This window comes from Callospermophilus lateralis, chromosome 4 (assembly GCF_048772815.1).
Source record: "Callospermophilus lateralis isolate mCalLat2 chromosome 4, mCalLat2.hap1, whole genome shotgun sequence".
Taxonomy (NCBI): Eukaryota; Metazoa; Chordata; class Mammalia; order Rodentia; family Sciuridae; genus Callospermophilus; species Callospermophilus lateralis.
In genome coordinates this window covers 33,781,238-33,802,856 of record NC_135308.1, presented here as the reverse complement: position 1 = coordinate 33,802,856, position 21,619 = coordinate 33,781,238, and the positions used below count along the sequence as shown (strand labels likewise).

At 37.1% G+C, this 21,619-nt stretch overlaps 1 protein-coding gene across 3 annotated transcripts in view; it reads right to left on the bottom strand.

The window, feature by feature from the left end:
- The window catches only part of Wwc2 (WW and C2 domain containing 2), a 216,702-nt gene that overhangs the window by 6,631 nt on the left and 188,452 nt on the right, over positions 1–21,619 (bottom strand). For all 3 annotated transcript variants that reach the window (XM_076853680.1, XM_076853681.1, XM_076853682.1), the window contains exons 20-22: positions 21,199–21,291; positions 17,621–17,863; positions 709–836 (exon numbers count right to left, since the gene is read on the bottom strand). In XM_076853680.1, the coding sequence (XP_076709795.1) occupies positions 709–836; positions 17,621–17,863; positions 21,199–21,291 (464 nt within the window). The remainder of the gene's footprint in view (positions 1–708; positions 837–17,620; positions 17,864–21,198; positions 21,292–21,619) is intronic.

Genomic DNA, 21,619 nt, shown 5'->3' with positions numbered 1-21,619 from the left:
CAGCTTAGAGGGAAAAACTGCCCTGTATCCCAAAGCAGGAATAAGAAGAAGCAACCCACAAGGGAGAAGCTGAGAAGGACCAGACAGACAGTTTTCAAGTTAGGAAAGTACCAGAAAGAACAAGATTTTAGGATTATACAGTTAGTCATCAAAGGTAAGAGCAATCTATCTTTTTACAAAACCTCACACGGTACATAGCATTCCTTAAACACAGTTCTGGGGCACAGGAAGGTCGTGCTGGTAGCCATAAAGGATGGAGCACTGGCCCCACTTGAGATACAGATTGACTCAATGGCAGAGGGAGAGTGGGGCTAGAAACAAGAACTGGGGAGGATGTGTTCTGTCTAAAGACTAAGGAAAGGCAGAAAAGAAAAGGAAGAGTAAAAACACTGAGGAGACTGGGATGAGAGTTGTTTTTGTGATATAGTGTCCTTTAGATTAGTTCAGTTGAATAAGAATCTAAAAAATAAAAAATAAAAATAAAAAAGAATCTCAAAAGGCAAGAGAGTGTGGGCATGATGTTGGTGGAGACCTCGAGGTACACTCAAAAACCAGGGTATTTTAAAATACTTGAATTACTTTATTTGAAATAGGTCACATAAAATCCTCAATTTTTGATATTAACATTCACTGCACTCTGAAGTGAATTCCTACAGAATCAGATGACTGGGAATAATCCAAAAACTATCCCTGGGCAGGGCCACTCACCTGAAGGACTGCACCTGCCTAGGCACCTTCCGGCTCTGTTCCCGAAGTCGACACACGTCCTTGGAGACTTGCCTCATCAATTTTTCTGCATTCAAATCTTGTTTCTGTTCTTCTTTTGACTGTTCAGCCTGGGAAAGAAATAAAAATACAAGAAACCCACAGAATATTAATTATAAATCCCTGCTACATGCTGCAAGGCTTGAGAGACTGGGGGCTAAAGCCAGGCAGGTAAGCCAAGCAGCCAGTGGTGTCTCTTTTTATCAATCAGGGGAGAATCCCATGTTCTACTCATGCTGAGGAAGCAAGCACTGATTCAGGGGCAATTGCATTTAAACATTTTATTACATACAAAACAATTTTCTTATACCTGGAAAGCCTAAGGAATCCCTCAAAAAAGAAACTGAAAAATGCCACTGTTTGCAAGAAATGTCTACTGCTAATATTTTGGTGAATACACTTTCAAACTCTTATTCATCTTTTCAAATCCGCACTCCCCATGGTAGCCACTGGAGAAACTGTTAATTGAAGTATAGAAATTATCCCAAACAAGTACACATTGAAGTGTATACCTCAAAGATCTTTACAACTGGAACATAACCATGTAACCTGCGGAAGATGATGAAACAGAAAGAACATTCCCAGTTCTCAGAGGCCTCCTTCCAGTCATCACCCTGAGTGCTACCAGCAGTATGATGTGTGAGAGGGCAGACTCCTGTCTGTGTGTCCTTTGTGTGAACAGTACAGTAGGCACTCTTCAGTGTCCGACTTTTTAAACATTATCCTTATAGGAATCAGACATACTATCACATGAAGCTGCATCCTGTATTTCTCACTGCTGCATAATATTCCACAGTGCAACTTCACCACAATTTATTATCTCTGTTACTGCTGAAGGACACTTGGATATTTCACATGAATTTTTTCCCAACATTTTTTTATTGGTGCATTAGAGTTGTACATTATGGTGGGATTTGTTGTTACATATTAGTACATGCACACAATATTACAATATATTTTGCCTGATTTGGCTCCCCAACACTTCTCCCCTATGAATAAATTTTTTAAATCAGCTGGAGATATATAGCTCAGTGGTCGAGTGCTTGCCTAGTGTACACAAGGCCCTGGGTTTGATTCTCCAGCACAGGGGGAAAAATTAAACATACCAATACAATAAGTTGCTTTTCCATTCATTTGATTACTTATGTATTCATCATTTAGTCACCAAAAAATTAAAAATACAAATATAATAAGTTGATTTTCCATTCATTTGATTACTTATGTATTCATCATTTAGTCACCAACCAACAAATACTTGTTGACTACCTTCTAAGCACAGGTGGTGCAAGTTAGTGGCAAAGAGTGCAAGTTCTGGAGCCAAACTGTCTAAATCCAAATTCTGTTTCTATCACTTTTTAATTATGTAAATTTGTGCAAGCTGTTTTGACCTCTCTGTGCCTTAGTTTCTTCATTTGTAAATTTGGAATATGTAATTCAAAGGGTTGTTGCAAAATTTAAATAAATAAAGCATTTAGAGCAGTAGCCAACACATAATTAAATCCACTATTTTAACATTCAGTTATTACTGTTATTTTTACTATTGGCTAGGCACTAGGAGGTAGGAACAGAGTTTTCCCCCACATGTCCAGTGGGGGAGAAAAAAAAATAAAAAAGAATAGAACTTGCTTCATAATCATTAATGCTAATATTTTTGCAGGTTAACAGATCTTCCTCACCATAATGTTTTTAAAACACAGAGTTTTTAAGGCTGTCAGTCAAATGGAGCAGAGAGTAGAATTTCCATACATTTCCTGCCCCACATATGACCAACTTCTCCCACTACCCACATCCCCCACCACAACGGCACATCTGTTTCAGGTGATGAGCCTATTGTGACACATCATTATCACCAGAAGTCCATAGTTTACATCAGGCTTCACTCTTGGTGCAATCCTATTGGTTTGGGCAAATGTACAATGACCTGTGTTTATCATGTAGTATGTAAGGAAGAGTTTCACTGCCCTAAAATCCCCTGTGCTCTGTTTCCTCCCTATCACCCCCTGCCTCATGCTCTAGCAACCACTGATCTTTTTACTCTTTCCAGAACTTTGTTTCTTCCAAACTGTCACAGAGTTGGATTGATGTAATATGTAGTCTTTCCAGATTGGCTCCTTTTACTCAGTGCATTAAGTTTCCTCCATGTGTTTCCGTAGGTTGATAGCTCACAGTGTTGAATTATATCACATTGTTTTGATGTTTGATTTATCCATTCATCTAGTGAAGGCCAATCTCCATTGCTTCCAAGTTTTAGTATTTATGAATAAAGCTGTTATTTAATATGGACTTAAATTTTCAACTCATTTGGATAAATATCAAGGACTGTAGTTGCTGGATTTCATGTAAGAATATGTTTTACTTTGTAAGAAACTGCCATGATGCCACGAATGCTGCACCATTTTGCATTCCCACCAGCAACAAACAAGAACTCCTGCTGCTCCACATCCCTGCCAGCATTTGATGTTGTCTATGTTCTGGATTTTGCTACTCTCACAGGCATGCAGTGGTCTCTTGTAACTTTAAGCCACAATTCCTAATGACATATGACATGGAATACCTTTTCATATGCTTAATTTCCATCTATATATCTTCTTTGCCAATTTTTTAATTGGTTGGTTGTTTCATAGCCCTGAATTTAAGAGGCTCTTTCATCATTTTGGATAACAGTCATTTATCAGATATGTCTTTTTGCCTTCTTTTTCTCTTGACATGTCTTGTGTGGTACAGAAATTTAGATTTTTTCATTTTTTGGATGCTAATGTAAATGATACTGTGTTTTTAATTTCAAATTCCACTTGTGCTTTGATGATGTATGGGAAAGGAATTGACTTTTGAGTATTAATCCTGTATCCTGCAACTTTGATATGATCATTTATTAGTTCTGAAAGTTTTTTTGGAGGGGATCGGATCTATTCTTTCAGATTTTCTATAGATAATCATTTAAATTTCCTTCCTATACTGTATACCCTTTCTTTTCTTGTGTTATTGCATTAGCTAAGACGTCCAGTGTGACACAGAAAAGGAAGAGTGCTGTGGGACATCCTCTTTCTGCTCCTATCTTAGAGGCAAAGCTTCTTGTTTCTTACCATTAAGTTTTCCTCTATTCTGAGGTTGCTTAGCACTTTTAAGATGAATGGGTATTAAATTTTGTCAAATGCTTTTTTAAAAAAAGCATGTATTGATTTTATTGTAGTTTTTTCTTTACTAATTTATTCATGTGACAGATTATATTAATTGACTTCAAATGTTGAACCAGCCTTGTATACCTGGGATAAACCTCCCGTGGTCATGGTCATTCCTTTCATACATTGCTAGATTTGATCTGTTAATATCTTGTTAAGGATTTTTACGTCTATTTTTGACATAATGGGATTTGACAAAATTAATTTTACAAGCTCTTGCTATGTTGCCCAGGCTGGTCTTGAACTTCTGTGCTAACATCCATCTCCAAAATAGCTGGGACTACAGGTGCTCACCACCATGCCTGACAGTAACTTTCTTGAAATGTCTTTGATTGGTTTCAGTACTAGGGTGATGCTGACCTCCTAGAAAAAGTTAGCAGGTATCTCCTCTGTTTCTATCCTCTGTAAAACACTGTGGAGAAGATAGTTCTTTCCTTAAAATGTTTGGTAGAATTCACCAGTAAACCCATCTAGGAATGGTGCTTTCTATTTTGGAAGGCTTTTAATATACCAGTTCAATTTCTTTAGTAGATATAGACCTATTCTGGTTGTCTATTTCTTCTTATATGAGTTTTGGTAATTGTGTCTTTCAAGAAATTGGTCCATTTTATCTAGGTTATCAATGTGGGCAGAGTTGTTTATACTATTCATTAGCCTTCTAATGTCCACAGGATCTGTAGTGATATTCCTTCTTTCATTTCTAATATGACTAATCCAAATTGTCTTCTCCCTTTTTTCTCAAGTCTTGATGGTAGTTTGTTAATTTTATTGATCTTTTGAAACAACCAGCTTTTGGTTTTACTGATTTTTCTCTACTGATTTCCGATTTTCAATTCAATGCATTTCTGCTCTGATTTTTATGATTTCATTTCTTATGATAACTTCAAATTTAGTTTTCTCTTCTTTTTCTGGTTTTCTAAGGTGGAAGTTTAGATTATTGATTTCAGATTTTTCTTCTTTTCTAGTATATGCACTGAATGCTGTACATTTTTCCTCAAACATTGCTTTTACTCTATCCCAAATTTTGATATGTAATTTTTCATTTTTATTTAGTTCAAAATCTTTTGAGATTTTATCTTTGATCATGTATTTAGCAATGTGTTGTTTTATCTCCAAATGTTTTAGAATTTCCCAGTTATATTTCTGTTACTGACTTCCAGTTTAATTTTACTGCATTCTCTAAAGACATACAGTATTATTTGTTAATGTGTGTTTAGAGCCTGGGATGTGACCGTCTTGGTGAAAGTTCCATGTGAACCTGAGAAAAATGTGCAATCTGCTGTTATTGGATAAAGCCATTTCCAGATGTCAATTATACCCTGTTGATTGATAGAACTGTTGAGCTCAACTATGTCTACTGGTTTTCTGCCTGCTGGGATCTGCCAGCTGACAGAGGCATGCCTAAGTTTCCAAATGCAATGGGTAAATTCATCTATTTCCTTGCAGTTCTGTCAGTTTTTGCCTCTCATATTGACTGTTGGGCACATACATTATTAAGGACGGTTATGTCTTCTTGGAGAATTTACCCCTTTATTATTATGTCATGCTCTTCTATATTCTTTACAACTTTTCTTGCTCTGAAGTCTGTTCCATCTGAAATTAATAAAGCTACATTTTTTAGTTTATTTCTACCCATTTACATTTATTTAATTTATTTTTTTTAAATTAATTTTTATTGTAGGTTGTTCAAAACATTACATAGTTCTTGATATATCATATTTCACACTTTGATTCAAGTGGGATATGAACTCCCATTTTTACCCCATATACAGATTGCAGAATCACATCAGTTGCACAACCATTGATTTACATATTGCCATTCTAGTGTCTGTTGTATTCTGCTGCCTTTCCTATCCTCTACTATCCCCCCTCCCCCATCCCCTCCTCTCTTCTCTCTCTACCCCCTCTACTGTAATTCATTTCTCCCCCCTTATATTTTTCCTCCTTTCCCCTCACTTCCTCTTGTATGTAATTTTGTATACCCCTGAGGGTCTCCTTCCATTTACATGCAATTTAGTCTGCATGTGTTTCTTGTAGACAAAATAGATTAATTTATAAATAATAACATTGCAATGATAAAATTTTTTCTGAAATTTTCTATTTAATGCTTCAAACTATAGACAACCATGGTAAATGAAAACATGGAAAATGGAACTATGGGCAAAGGGGATTACTGTATATGAGTTGGCTTTCGGAAGGTCTTTTTGGAAAGCTGCTTTAAGAGAAAAAATTCAGGGCTGGGGATGTGGATCAAGCGGTAGCGCGCTCGCCTGGCATGCGTGCGGCCCGGGTTCGATCCTCAGCACCACATACAAACAAAGATGTTGTGTCCGCCCAAAACTAAAAAATAAATATTAAAAATTTTCTCTCTCTCTCCCCCCCACCACTGTCTCTTAAAAAAAAAAAAAAAAAAGAGAAAAAAAATTCTAAGCAAAATTGCAAGGTAAGTTCCCTCTTCCATTTCCTTCCCTTTTCTTCCTAATTTTTATCAGGGACACTGGGGAAACTTAACCAAGCAGTGCTTTGGAAGGCTGCCACATCTGTAACTGATACTCTGCTCCTCTATGCAACAGAAACCACTGTCACTTTTATCCCTGGTAAGGTAGACTGTGACTTAGCTAATTCAAATCTGCTTCTCAGATCCTTTTGTACACTTACCGAGCACACATACTGAGCATCAGACATTTTCACAGGAACTAGAGATTTTTTTTTTTAAAGGAGTCCTGACCCTACCTTGCTTTTCAGCATAGTACTTTCATTTACAGAACTTACATACTATCTCCTTTCCACACAGAATTAGAGTGTCTGGGGGACAAGTACATTGTCTGCCTCCCCTCCACAGAGCCTCTGCAGGTAGCACACAATAGGTGCTCTGGGAAAGCTAGGTTTTTAGATGATAAACTTTTAATTTAACAGGCACTCAAAAGACAGATGATAGAATGCAACTCAAATAACAAGTACATAAAGAGAAATTTCAATAGGGGAAAAAAAGATAACATAACAGAAAAAAGGGCACAGGATATGACTAGATAAATCATAAAACACACATGAACGACACGTAATCATGAAAGGCCATTTACTCTCACAATAATAAAAGTGAAACTTTCTTATTTGCAAGTTTAACCATCTTACAGGACTGAAGGCACATGTCCCAGTTCATAGCTGTCCACAGAGGTGAGATAACTGCTCTTTGCTCCCCAAAGGAGACATTCCAAGTCACAGTCGTGGCCCTCTCAGCCAGAGGTGGCATGTGTCAGAAAGAGGACACTAACTATTTGAGTCAGAGGCTGGGGAGACTTAGCTGATCTTTGAGGACTCCTCCTTGATGTTTGAAAAAATAAATAAAATTGACAGACCCTTGGCCACGCTAACAAAGAGAAAGAGAGAGAGAACTCAAATTACCAGCATACATGATGAAAAAGGCAATATCACAACAGACACTACAGAAACACAGAAGACAATTAGAAATTATTTTGAAATCTTACACTCTAATAAAATAGAAGACATTGAAGGCATCGACAGATTTCTTAAGTCATATGACCTGCCCAGATTGAGTCAGGAAGATATATGCAACTTAAACAGACCAATATCAAGTGAGGAAATAGAAGAAGCCATCAAAAGATTACCAACCAAGAAAAGTCCAGGACCAGATGGATATACAGCCAAGTTCTACAAGACCTTTAAAGAAGAACTAATACCAATACTCTTCAATTTATTTCAGGAAATAGAAAAAGAGGGAGTACTTCCAAACTCATTCTATGAGGCCAATATACCCTGATTCCAAAACCAGACAAAGATACTTCAAAGAAAGAAAACTTCAGGTCAATATCTCTAATGAACATAGATACAAAAATTCTCAATAAAATTCTGGTGAATCGAATACAAACACATATTACAAAGATTGTGCATGATCAAGTGGGATTCATCCCAGGGATGCAACGTTGGTTCAACATACGGAAATCAATAAATGTAATTCATCACATCAATAGACTTAAAGATAGGAATCATAAGATCATCTCGATAGACGCAGAAAAAGCATTTGACAAAATACAGCACCCCTTTATATTCAAAACACTAGAAAAACTAGGGATAACAGGAACATATCTTGCTGGGAGCCATCAGCCAAGTAGGTATGACAATTTCCTTGCCAGCTACTTCCATGCTGTCTAGTGGAAGGACTCTTGAAAGGTGACCTTGCTTAAGGACCAGGGCGGATCCGTGTTTAGGGTGTCCCCGGTTTAGCATAATAGGAGATTAGGGTGTTCCCCCTTTAGAATAGGGCATATCCTGCTGCTGAGTTCCTCTTGAGTTCTTAGGGTCAGACAGTATATTTTGGGAGACAGAAGCCCAGGAGTAGTGGATTTGGGCAGAGTGTGGATTTGGGCAGAGAACGTGGATTCCCCCAGAACGTGTTTGTAGACTGCCGGTGTGAGATTGGGAATAAAGAATTGCTGTTTGAATCTACAAGCTGTGTGGAGGCTCGTGATTTGTGCCCAGCCAGAGACTGTGGCAATATCTCAACATCGTAGAGGCTATCTACGCTAAGCCTCAGGCCAACAGCATTCTAAATGGAGAAAAACTGAAGGCATTCCCTCTAAAATCTGGAACAAGATAGGAATGACCTCTTTCACCACTTCTATTCAACATAGTTCTTGAAACACTGGCCAGAGCAATTAGACGAAAGAAATTAAAGGAATATATATAGAAAAAGAAAAACTTAAATTAGCTCTTGTTTGCTGATGATATGATTCTATACCTAGAAGACCCAAAAAACTCCACCAGAAAACTTCTAGAACTAGTAAATGAATTCTGCAAAGTAGCAGGATATAAAATCAACACCCATAAATCAAAGGCATTTCTGTATATCAGTGACAAATCCACTGAGAAGGAAATGAGGAAAACTACTCCATTCACAATATCCTCAAAAAAAAAAAAAAAAAAAAAAAGTAAGATACTTGGGAATTAACTTAACAAAAGAGGTGAAAGATCTATACAATGAAAATTACAGAACCCTAAAGAGAGAAATCAAAGAAGACCTTAGAAGATGGAAAGATCTACCTTGCTCTTAGATAGACAGAATTAATATTATCAAAATGACCATACTACCAAAAGCACTATCCAGATTGAATGCAATTTCAATCAAAATTCTAATGGCATTCCTCATAGAAATAGAAAAAGCCATCATGAAATTCATCTGGAAAAATAAGAGACCCAGCTAAAGGAAGAATGAAGCAGGTGGTATCGCTATACCAGACCTTAAACTATATTACAGAGCAATAGTAACAAAAACAGCATGGTACTGGCACCAAAAAAAGGGTGGTAGACCAATGATACAGAATAGAGGACACAAGAACTAATCCACAAAATTACAATTATCTTATATTAGACAAAGGTGCCAAAAACATGCACTGGAGAAAGGATAGCATCTTCAATGATAGCTGGGCAAACTGGAAATCCATATGCAACAAAATGAAATTAAAACCCTATCTCTCACCATGTACAAAACTTAGCTCAAAATGGATTAAGGACCTAGGAATTAAACCACAGACTGTGCATCTAATAGAAGAACAAGTAGGCCCTAATCTTCATCATGTGGGATTAGGCCCCAGTTTCCTTAATAAGACTCCTATAATTTTTGTGCTAAGAATTAAAACCAACAATCAATAAAGGGGGTGGAATCAAACTAAAAATTTCTTCTCAGCAAAAGAAACAATCTGTAAGGTGAACAGAAAGCCCACATCCTGGGAGCAAAGTTTTACCCCTCACACATCAGATAGAGCATCTCTAAGGTATATAAAGAACTCAAAAAACTAAGCACCAAAAAAACAATAACTTAGTCAACAAATGGGCCAAGGACCTGACCGACACTTCTCAGAAGAGGATATACAATCCATCAACAAATATATGAAAACATGCTCATCATCTCTAGCAATCAGAGAAATGCAAATCAAAACTACTCTAAAATATCATCTCACTCCAGTCAGAATGGCAGCTATTATGAAGACAACAGTAAGTGTTGGAGAGGATGTGGGGAAAAAGGTACACTCATACACTGCTGGTGGGACTGCAAATTGGTGCAGCCAATATGGAAAGCAGTATGGGAAATCTAGGAATGGAAACACAATTTGACCCAGCTATCCCTCTCCTCGGTCTATTCCCAAAAGACTTAAAAATAGCATACGACAGGGACACAGCCACATCAATGTTTATAGCAGCACATTCACAATAGCTAAACTGTGGAGCTAACCTAGATGCCCTTCAGTGGATGAATGGATAAAAAAATGTGACATATATACACAATGGAATTTTACTCAGCATTAAAAGAAAATAAAATCATGGCATTTGTAGGTAAATGGATGGCATTGGAGAAGATAATGCTAAGTGAAGTTAGCTAATGCCAAAAAAAACAAATGCCGAATGTTTTCTCTGATATAAGGAGGCTGACTCATAGTGGGGTGGGGGGAAGAGCATGGGAGGATTAGATGAATTCCAGATAGGGAAGAGAGGTGGGAGGGAAAGGGAGGGAGCAGGGGATTATCAAGGACGGTGGAATGTGGTGGACATCATTATCCAAAGTACATGTATGAAGAATTGAATTGGGTGTCAACATACTTTATATATAAATAGAGATATGAAAAATTGTGGTATATTTGTGTAATAAGAATTGTAATGCAAAAAACCCACAAAGTACATGTATAAAGGCATGAATTGGTATAAATATACTCTATATACAAAGATATAAAAAATTGTACTCTATATGTGTAATAAGAATTATAATGCATTCCACTGTTGTGTATTTAAAAAAATAAAATTAATAAAACTAAAAAAAGAATTTTCATTAGCTATCAATCACATTATAAAACTTTAATAACAAAAAAATTAGTGTTTACAAAAGCAAAATCTAAAATGTCACTCCTAAGACAGTTTCTGAAACTGAGATGGGAACTCTTTATATCCTGAACTGGCCAAGACAAAAGGAGATCTTGGTCCTTGAATATCCATAGTTCTTAAACAAAACTGAAAAGACCTGTGATCTTCAAAATATTTCTGGGCAGTTCTGAGCTCTAGCAACCAGTTTTTTCCTTATGTTAGTGAGCAAAGCCATGTGAGTGATATAAGACTGGTTATGTGAGCAAAACACATGCAGTGTGACATTAAGATAATTTTACTGGCAAAGCCAACTAAATTGGCTTTGAACAGAAGTGTGCTAGGTTGTGAGATTTTAAAGAACCAAACCCCTATATAACCATGGCACCACCTTGATGGAGAAACTGATTCTGAGGCAGGAACCAGGGGTGAGAGCACCAATCAGCTATTTTAGAACCATTTATGATACAGTAACTTGCACTGTAAACATTCAAGAGATGAAAGGGGAAAACACCACCAATGTCTCACAAAAGGTTGTATCAAATGACAGAGATGACAGTTTTCAAGGAGGTCACTTCTGAAGGATAGTTCAACTTCCTATTATGTTTGGGAAGTCTGTCTGATATGGTTATTAGTATTTCTATCATTAATCCATTAAATTCCAAGTTTTCAATTCTGTAATTATTTCTACAAAATTGATACAGGTGCATTAGAATATGTTAGAAATCATCATCTGTAGCTTATCAATATTATAATATTAACATTATTATAATTTTATTCTTATAGTTATATATTATATACTATATGTTTTTATGGATGTTCCTCCTCTGGGATGACAAGACAAAATGGGTTAAGAACAGCCAAAGGAGATCTTGGTCCTTGAATATCCATAGTTCTTGACAGGTGGAAAGGTGAGCATGAATAAAACAAACTTGGGGCATCTGGGATCCTGGCACCTTGGAAGAGTGAATTGGCCACCTTCGTCCTAACATTACCATTATTTTTCCAGAGTACTACTATTAGCATCCTGTGAGATATTGGTAACAACAGCATAAAATCCTTATTTCAGAAGTCTGTCAAAAGAGTCAAGGTTCAAGTACAGAAGTGAATCTTATACAAAGTCCTATGAAAGACTAGCTGATTTACCTAATACTCCTGGAATTTGTTCTGGAGCCATAGACTGGGTCAAGGGTGCCCACATTATGGTCTTACCTAGATGATCCAGGTATTCTGGGGCCACCAGTCAGCTTCTCATTGTTCTATATGTTGTATTTAGCTATTCACCAGTAAGTCAAGGTGAAATTCTTTAGTCTAGAGGTGGGCAGGGGGCAAACTAAATGAAAATGGAATAAAATCATGGCTAATAAATAAGATTAGCAGCTTTAGTGAATCCAAGAAGTTTTCTAGGCAAGCGTTGTGCCACTGAGCTACCACCCCAGCCCCAATCCAAGTTTTCTGCCAGGGTTGGATGGCACATCTACTACAAAGCGTTGTAAAAATGCAGAGGAGGCCTTGTCATTACCCTGGAAACTGACACCAGCAGCCCACAGGAGGGCTTGCATCAAGAGGTTTTTTTGGTTTTTTTTTAAGAGAAAACTTCTGCTCAATTTGCTGAGTTTTATATTCCTTTTACTTCCCATATATTTGCACCAAGGGCAAATCTAAGAGTTTCTTTAGTGTAGAAGAAAAACAAAAATCACAGTAATAAATCCTCATTCTTGAGTCCCACATCAACAACAGCAAAAATCCTAGCAGAATCTTACAATAAAATGCAACTTAAAAACACAGGAAAATAGTGAATTTATGATACTTTGACTTTTGAAAAAATGTCTTAATCTTATATTTCAACCAGTATTCGACATACTGCTTGAGTCTGCTGAAGCCCCTCTAACTTGATTTCATGGGAAAATGTGTAACCCCAAGGACTTGGAAGGAGCCTTCCACTTTGGTCATCTATCATGCACATCATTAACACACTACCCCTCCAAAGAGCACATCTCTAGAAAACCTCATTGACTCCCCATTACAAGGGATTCAGGGCTCTTAATAATTTTGCCCCAATCTATCTTACCTCCAACTAGGTAGGACACAGAATGAGCACTATGGACAGAAAAATAAAAATTTGGAAAGAAACATTCTGCATTTTACACTATGAAAGTCCACAATCTACCTGGAGATTGTTTTTGTATATTAGGCAGGGATTCAATACTACTGTTTTCCATATGAACAATCCTTATCAACTTCTTCCTTTTTTTTTTTTTTTTTTTTTTTTTTTTTGGTGCTAGGGATTGAACCTAAGGCCTCATGCATTCCAGGTAAGAGGCCCACCACTGAGCTGAACTCCAGCTCATTCCAGCTTTCTTTATTTAATGGCTCCTCCTTTGCCCATGGCCTCTTGCATCACCCACATTAGACAGCGAAGCTGCAAATAGGTGCTTCTGTTTCTGGGCTCAGTTTTTCACACCTTGATTATTCTCTTGATTTCTACTAATTCTATACCATATAACCACTTTAGCAGTTTAAAAAAGTCCTGGTTTCTTATAGGGCAAGTCTTCCTCCTTGCTTTTTTTTTTTCTCCAGAATTATCTACAGTATTCTTTGTCTTTTATTTTTCTACTAATTGTATGGAATATCCACGAAAAATCATATTGACATTTTTCTTGGAATTGGATTGTATGGTGGAGTTTTAGGGAAAACTCCCCATCTCCATAATATTAATTCTTTCTCTATATCAGGAATTGGTAAATTATGAACTTTCATCTTCTTTTTTTAAATAAAGTTTTATTTGCACACAGCCTAAACTATTTATTTATATCTTTACAGTTGCTTTTGGGATACAATGGCTGGGTTGAGTAGCGGAGATTGAGACTGTATGGATTCAAAAGCCCCGAGTATTTAGTATGCTGACCCCTGCTCTATATGAATTTAGTACATTTCATAAAATTAGGTGTTTTTACATTTCTCCTTATAAAGTTTTGTAATTTTCCCTATACTTCACATCAAATTCATTATTTGATCTTTGGATACTCTTTGATACTACTGTAAATATTAATAAGTAAATTCTCTGTTTCTGGTTAGCATACAGAAAAAAATACAGTAGTTTTATGTATCATTCTATTATTATCCATCTTGCTAAAGTCTTATTATTTGAAATGACATAAATTTTTTTAGTGTAGGCACCACAATATCTGACAATAATGACAGCTTTATTTCCTTCTTTCCATTCTGCTTCTACTTTTCTTTACTGCCTCACAGCACTGATTAGAACTCCTAGCACAATATTGAACAGTGTTAAATGTCTGTCTCATCTTAAAGAAACAGTTTCAATGTTCATCTATACAGGATCACATTTGCTTTAGGTTATTTTTCATCAGGTTAAGGAATTTCTCCTAACATATTGAGAGTTTTAAACATGAATAAATATGAGTATTGACTCTAATCATTTTCTTGCATCCATTGAGTTTATCAAATAGTTTTTTTCCTTATTCTATTTAAGTGGTCAATTATATTAATAGAGTTTTCTAATATTAAAAATATCTTCCCACAGTTCAAACATGGTCAAAATGTACTTTTTAAAATATATATTTTTAATATCTTTATTTATTTTTATATGGTGCTGAGGATCAAACTGAGTGCCTCACATGTGCAAGGCAAGCACTCTACCACTGAGCACTAACTCCAGCCCTCAAAATGTACTTTGAAAAAAATATACTGTTGGATTATATTCACTAATATTTTAGTTAGGATTTTTATATCTACATTCATAAATGAAACTGGCTATTGGTTTTCCTTTTTGATAATATCTTTGTTTACTTTTAGAATCAGGGATGTTGGCCACACAGAAATGTGTGTTCTCTCTTTTTCAAGCATTTAAAACTAAGATACCCGCCACCCTGCCCCAGCACTAGGGGTTGAACCCAGTGGTACTCTACCACTGAGCTACATTCCCAGCCATTTTTGAGACAGAATCTTAAATTGCCAAGGCTGGCCTTAAACTTTCAATCCTCCTGCCTCAGCCTTCCAGGTAGCTGGGATTACAAATTACTTAATTGAGATAATTTGTTCTTTGTAAAGTTTCCGGGACATGTCTATGAAATATGTAGACCTCATGTTTTCTTTGTGGATAGATTTTAATCACTGCTGCAAATTCTCTTGAGTTACATGATTTTTAACCTTTTTCTGCCTTCTTTCATCAGTTCTTGTATATTTTCCTAGATATTTGTCTAAACTATGGGTACATATGTTGATTACATTCCATTATCTTTTAAATCTCAAATGATTAATAGTTCTGCTCCTCTTTTTTTTTTTATTTTATTTTTTATAGTTGTAGAGGGACAACACGCCTTTATTTGTTTAGCTTTTTATGCGGTGCGGTGCTAAGGATCGAATCCAGTGCCTCACACACGCTAGGCAAGCACTCTGTCACATCCCCAGCCCTCCTCTTTATTTTTATAATATCCTTTGCTGGGCTGGGGATGTGGCTCAAGCGGTAGGACACTCGCCTGGCAAGCATGCAGCCCGGGTTCGATCCTCAGCACCACATACAAACAAAGATGTTGTGTCTGCCGAAAACTGAAAAATAAATATTAAAATTCTGTCTCTCTCTCTCTCTTTAAAAAAAAAAAAAAAATCCTTTGCTTTTATCTTCTGTTTCTCAATCTTGCCAGAGATTTATCTATTTTTTTTCAAAGAGCTCTAACTTTTTGCTTTATTGAGTTTTTCTCTACACAATGGAGATTAGTTAGCAATCAAAAAAAATAAACTGCAATAATAAGTAATTTGTGGAAGAATCTTAGTATGATGTTATTAAGTGAAAAAGTAAGTCCCAAGGTTTTTATAATGACTGATATCTAAGGATCAAGAATTTCATATATGGGGCTGGGGGTGTGGCTCAAGCGGTAGCGCGCTCGCCTGGCATGCGTGTGGCCCGGGTTCGATCCTCAGCACCACATACAAACAAAGATGTTGTGTCCGCCGAAAACTAAAAAATAAATATTAAAAAAAAAAAAAAGAATTTCATATCGTAACAAATCAGAAACAAACAAGCAACAAAACTCCCAAAGAGTCTAAGTTCTGTTTATATGTGTAGTAGCAAAATTCTAAAACCATTTTGAAAGTCTTTGACCCCACAGGTTCAAAAGACTATGAGATTTCTCTGTGATATCAAAGTTGGTCAGAGTCAATCAAGAATTTGAAGTTATTGCTGGTGCTGAATTAAAAGACCTGGGAGGGTAAAATCCTGGCTATTATTACTGAGGTACAAACATGAGAGTGGGTCACTTTAACTTTTAACTCAGTCATCCATTTGGTAAAGTGAAAGCTACTGTGGCACTTGCTCTCCTGTCAGGTATTTAGCTAGAGCTTTATTAGCACACCCCCAGCCTGGTGGGCCTCACTGGCTTCAAGGGATGAAGTTCTACTATCTGCTCTCAAACCCAGTTTAGGTGCTTCTTCCTCTATGAAACCTCTCTTGGACCCTAGAAAGAGATCTTTCTTGTGGACCCTGGACGTCTCCTTTGTCACCAGCGTCTAACTGTCCTGTATAATATTCATGGCCATGTCAAACAAAAGGCTTACAATTCAACTCTAGGCAGGACAAACCATTTCCTGAGGTCTTATTATGTATGAAGGTTTCTCCCTATGAGGTGGAGTAGAACAGAAGTAGATAATACATTTTGTTGCTTACACTTTCTTTAAAAATTATTGGTATCAGTTTGATTCTTGAAATTCATTCATTAAGTTTCTGAGTTCCATTTAGAATTAGTAGCACTAATCAGCTAAACAATTTAAACATTTCCTATAGTACCACAACTACGAGATTAAAAACGACTTTGGGCCCAAAAGAAAAAATTATATCATGGGCAGTACTTTTTATTAAATCAAGGAAGTGTATATTTCAGATTCCTACCCAAAGGGGATAGAAAAAATAATGATTTTGTATTCTTAATATTTTAGCTAGGGCTGGAGATGTGGCTCAAGCTGTAGCGTGCTTGCCTGGCATGCGTGCGGCCCGGGTTCGATCCTCAGCACCACACACAGACAAAGATGTTGTGTCCACTAAATACTAAAAAATAAATATTAAAATTCTCTCTTCCTTTCTCTCACTCTTTCTAAAATAAATAAATAAATGTGCAAAAAAAATATATTTTAGCTACATGAAAAATTCTATTTATAGATTATGTATAGATGTGAATACACCCTGCTATGTCAAAATATAAATTCTAATAATGAGAAAACAAATCAAAATCATAATCATGCAAATTCTTAAAAATTTCAGTAATATTTACGTGGCAGAATTTTAAGACATTCTACTTTTTAATCAGTGATTCTACCTTATTTTGCATAGATTTTGTAGGGTGAAAGGCAAAGAATGCAAGTGAAATGTAATTTCTTTTGAATATATAGGAAAGAATGAAAATTAGAAGTATTAAAATTAGCACTGTATTACAACAATGTGGTTAATGAATCTTAAAGAGCTATTCATTATCATTTGTTGATACAGAGAAAATGTTGATAAGAAATTCCCCTGCTGTCATCCTCCCTTCCTATCAGGTGACCAGTGGCCACCCAAGCTGCAAATACGTGGAGAGGAAGGGGGCCTCTTATCTGCAGCTTTTGGGGTGGCAATACTACTATTCTGGACAGAAAACATCCTGTAACAGTAGGGAAAGATATGTTTCATTCATAGAAAAAGAATCTGAAGACTCTGAGCCAAATGGAGGTATAAGTTGGGAGCCTCCTACCCAGACTTTAACAAGAATGAACCTGTATTGGCCCCTCTGTGGGATGAGTGACACTTGGATTTGTACCTGCTTCTCAGCTTGTTTCAGGAGCTTCTGGAATCGCTCATCCTCCAGCACACCTGGTGGAAGGTCAGTCTCTCCCTGAGCTTTCAGTTCTTCCAGCTTTTGCCGAAGGCCCCTCAGAGCCTGTAGCTCATCATTGAGGCGACTCTGGCGGGTAAGAGAGGCCTGAAGATCCAGTTCTAGGTCTAGAGATGTGCGTACTGGGCATTCCTGGGCTGTCCTTCTGAGGACTGGCTGGCAAACCGTCTGGAGAGTTAGAAAACACAACAATAAAACACCCTATTATATGGGTAGTCATTTTTCTGCTTGTCCTACTTCCTTGCTCCTTGGAAGTGAGAATATAACTGAACAAGCAACTTGCTTTGGCCAAAGAAAGGTAAGTGGGAGAGATGTGTACCACTTCCAGGCAGAAGTCTGTTAAAGCCAGGGTGAAATCTGCATTTTTCTGTCTCCTGCTAGAGGAATTGCAAAGACCCAGAGACAGAGGCTCCATTAGCTTGGATCTTCAGTAAGAACACAGGCAAGTCCTCCGGCCAATCTTCAAAGAACTAGTAGCTAAGAAAGAAGTAAACCTTTATTATTTTAAACCACAGAGATTTTCAAAGTTGTTATAGTGTAGCCAAGCTTACCCTGCCCCAATGGAAAAACAAATGTTAGAACAGACAGACAGTTGTTCCATTTCAGGAGGCAAAACCATCTCTGTAGTTCACTCCCTTGATATCTATCTATCACCTCTGAGTGTGGTCCAGAATGCAAGTGGTTCATGGGACTGCTTCTTTCTCTATTTTCCATATTATGCACTATCCATTCTCCCCATTGAATCACAATTGTTTTTCCCAGGGCCAATCTTACCCATTTATTTATTTTTACTTTTTTATTTTTTGGTGATGCTGGGGATTGAACCAGGGTCTTGTGCATGCAAGGCAAGCACTCTACGAACTGAGGTATATCCCCTGCCCCTTACCCATTTATTAAGGAATAATGATTGTCTATGTATGAATAAATTTCAGCTGGAGGATGGTCGGCAGGACATTAGGAAGAGATGACATAATCTCTGACTCTGAGGACTTTGAATGGAGAACAGTATGTGGCAATAAGCAATAGTAAGCTGTGAATTAGATCTTAAGTTCTACAGAAAGTCAAACAAGGGACAGATCATTCTGGGCTGGGTCAAACTCATTTGCAGAAAGAAACTTAAACTAGGCCATGTACGATGGTATAAGCAGAAAGTACAAGAACAAGGGGTGCATTTCTTGCCTAGATTGCTGGCAGCAGGAATGGAACACAAGATATTCCGAATAAGAACTGGTGCTATATGATACCAGAGAGGAGGGCCTCAAACTTGACAAGTGTTCTAGTTTGAAGGTCTGGAACAATGGTGGTGCTCATAACAGTTGGAATGGAAAGGGCCCATCTGCACCACTTCTTATCTCAGGGTCTTAGTCCACATTGGGATAACTTTGGTTGTCTCCTCCTATTCTTTCTTCTCTGTCCAACCAACACATGTAAAATGTTCACTAAATACTGAGGTGCTAGGCTTCTGTAGTATATTAAAAAAAAAAAAAATGTTTCCTTTATTCAACCTCTGCTCTCTCCAAAAAATACACGGCATGGTAAGAATCACCTAGATCCATATTTGCATTGACTGTATTACTTGTTTTTCACAATCAGAAATCTTTCTTAGTTCTCATGAACATGGAGTCTAAGGATTCCAGTGTGCACTGGTGTGCAGGTAAATGTTTACTAACACTTGATTCTCTGCATGGAGAATGAAACATTGATTTGTAGACTTGCTGATCTCTGTGGTATAACCCTACTACCACAGTAACTTTTTAAGGTGTCCACGTGATGTAGAGACATGCACAGTTGGCTCCTCTGAGCTAATATGAGGAGGCTCTAACATACCACTAAATCTCTGACCTCATGACTCATATGCTTGTCACTTTTCTTTTCCAGTTGGGTAAATCTTTTGCTGGTGTTTGCAGATGCTTTGCTCTCTTATACCTCTCCATAGTTTTCATGGCGGAATTCCTAAGTCAGAACACCATTCTCTACTCGTTTCACTTAAACCATATCTGCTTCCCTAAAAACCACTGTAAAAACCATCTCTTACACATGTTTTAGGATTAACCTCTGTCTGGTTCAAGCAGATCTACTAACTAAGTTTATGAGCAATCTAGCTTTTTTTGAGCTCAACTCAACTCGGACACACTTTTGATAAAAATTTCTCTGAGGTGTGCTACTATACTCTAAAAACACATTCTATTTGAGAAAGCAGAGTGACCTGCAAATGAGATGAAACAAATTTTCTTTCAAGATTATGGAAATTTAGGAACTTCCAAAGCACAATATTTGGTAGTGTAAAATATCTACACCTCAAAATTTCCTAAAAAATGTTGAATGCTAAATAAAAGTGGGCATATCAGTTTTTAGACAAAAGAAACATGTTCTTTTTCCATTGAGTAACTAGAAAGTTGAACCAAGGGAATCAAAAGTTACCTATTCACATATCTAGTACTTTGCACATAGTGCTACGAAACCAGAGTGGCACTGATAGCAATGAGGACTCATCATGCAAGTCCCCAGCCCCTAATTTTGGTCCACAGCCCTGAAGCTCTGGCTGAATTCAGCTAAAACTCATCCCCTATGTTTTATGTCACTTCATGTCATCTACTGAGAGCACCACGTATGCATCATGCTTCTATCCCCCCCCTCACCTTACTTGCCCCATCTCTACCATTTCCTTTGAAATTTTATTTAAGCCTTGAAGCCACAGATCTGCCCCAGGAAGCCTCTTTTATTAGACTCTAGTGCAGAGGAGCTCATTCCCTCTTCTCCAGCACACTTCTAATGTCCCATGTGTGATTCTGAGAATTTTCTCTAAAGATGGCAAACTCACCACTGATAGCACACACCATGCTCTGTGCTTACTAAATAGCACATTGTAAACTGAAATTATAATAGAAAGTAAACAGGAATTTTTGATCCTCTTGTACAGTCCAACCCTCTAATTGACTTAAATATTCTCATCCAGAGATCAATGGCATCTAGGAAAACAACCTGAGTAGTCCCACTCAGATGAATTTTAAACTTCTAAAAAGAACTGTTTAAGCAAGTTCAAAATTATGTGATTAAACAGTAAACAAAAATAGAAACATCCCCAAACCTGTGTGCTACTCCTATGCAGAAATGTCTGCTCCTTCAGAGGAGGTCCCAGGTTTATATTCCTCCCACAAATGCTCAAGGGATGGTATGCAGACCTGTTAGCCATCAATGGACATTTGCTCAACCCACTGATGCACTTGGGGGCCCAGCAAGCTCCTTCTCCTGAGACATTGCAAACCAATTTTCAGCCTTAATTACCAGAGGTTCCAAACCAGTGACGAACGAATGTTTTCAAGCATATCTTCTCTGGTTCTCTAACTGACATAACCACCTGCATCTCTGTGTGATCACTGGGGCTTCATTCAACAGCCTGGGAGCATGAAGCACTGACACTCAATAGTTTTGGGATTCTTGCTTTGCAATTCATGAATATGGATTGGTCTAGGGCAGTGCGACATGACTGAAGGAATACATACCCTTTTGACCCGCAAACTGCACCGTTCACTGGAGTTTCTCACAAACAGTGATTTTTTAGCCAAGGTTGAACTGTCACTGTCACTCCGATTTAACTGGTGACAAAAGATTAAAAAAAAAAAAAATCACTATATAACAAACAGAGCTAGTGGAAATTAGAACTGAGAAGTTTACTAAATAAAGTAGGTAGTGACAATATGACCAGCAAATTTCTTTAAGAAAACCTTCCCCAAACAGATTCTTCCTTGTTCCATGGTTTTATTAGCTTAATTTTCTTAAATAATTTAAATAACTGTCAAGTCATAAGATAATTATACATCTTTTGAAATAAAGCAATCCTTTTAGCTAACATGTGATGTTTATTTCTTTAAAGAAATATTTCCATGAAGTACAGAGCTCAAGGTCAGAGTTAAGACACATTCT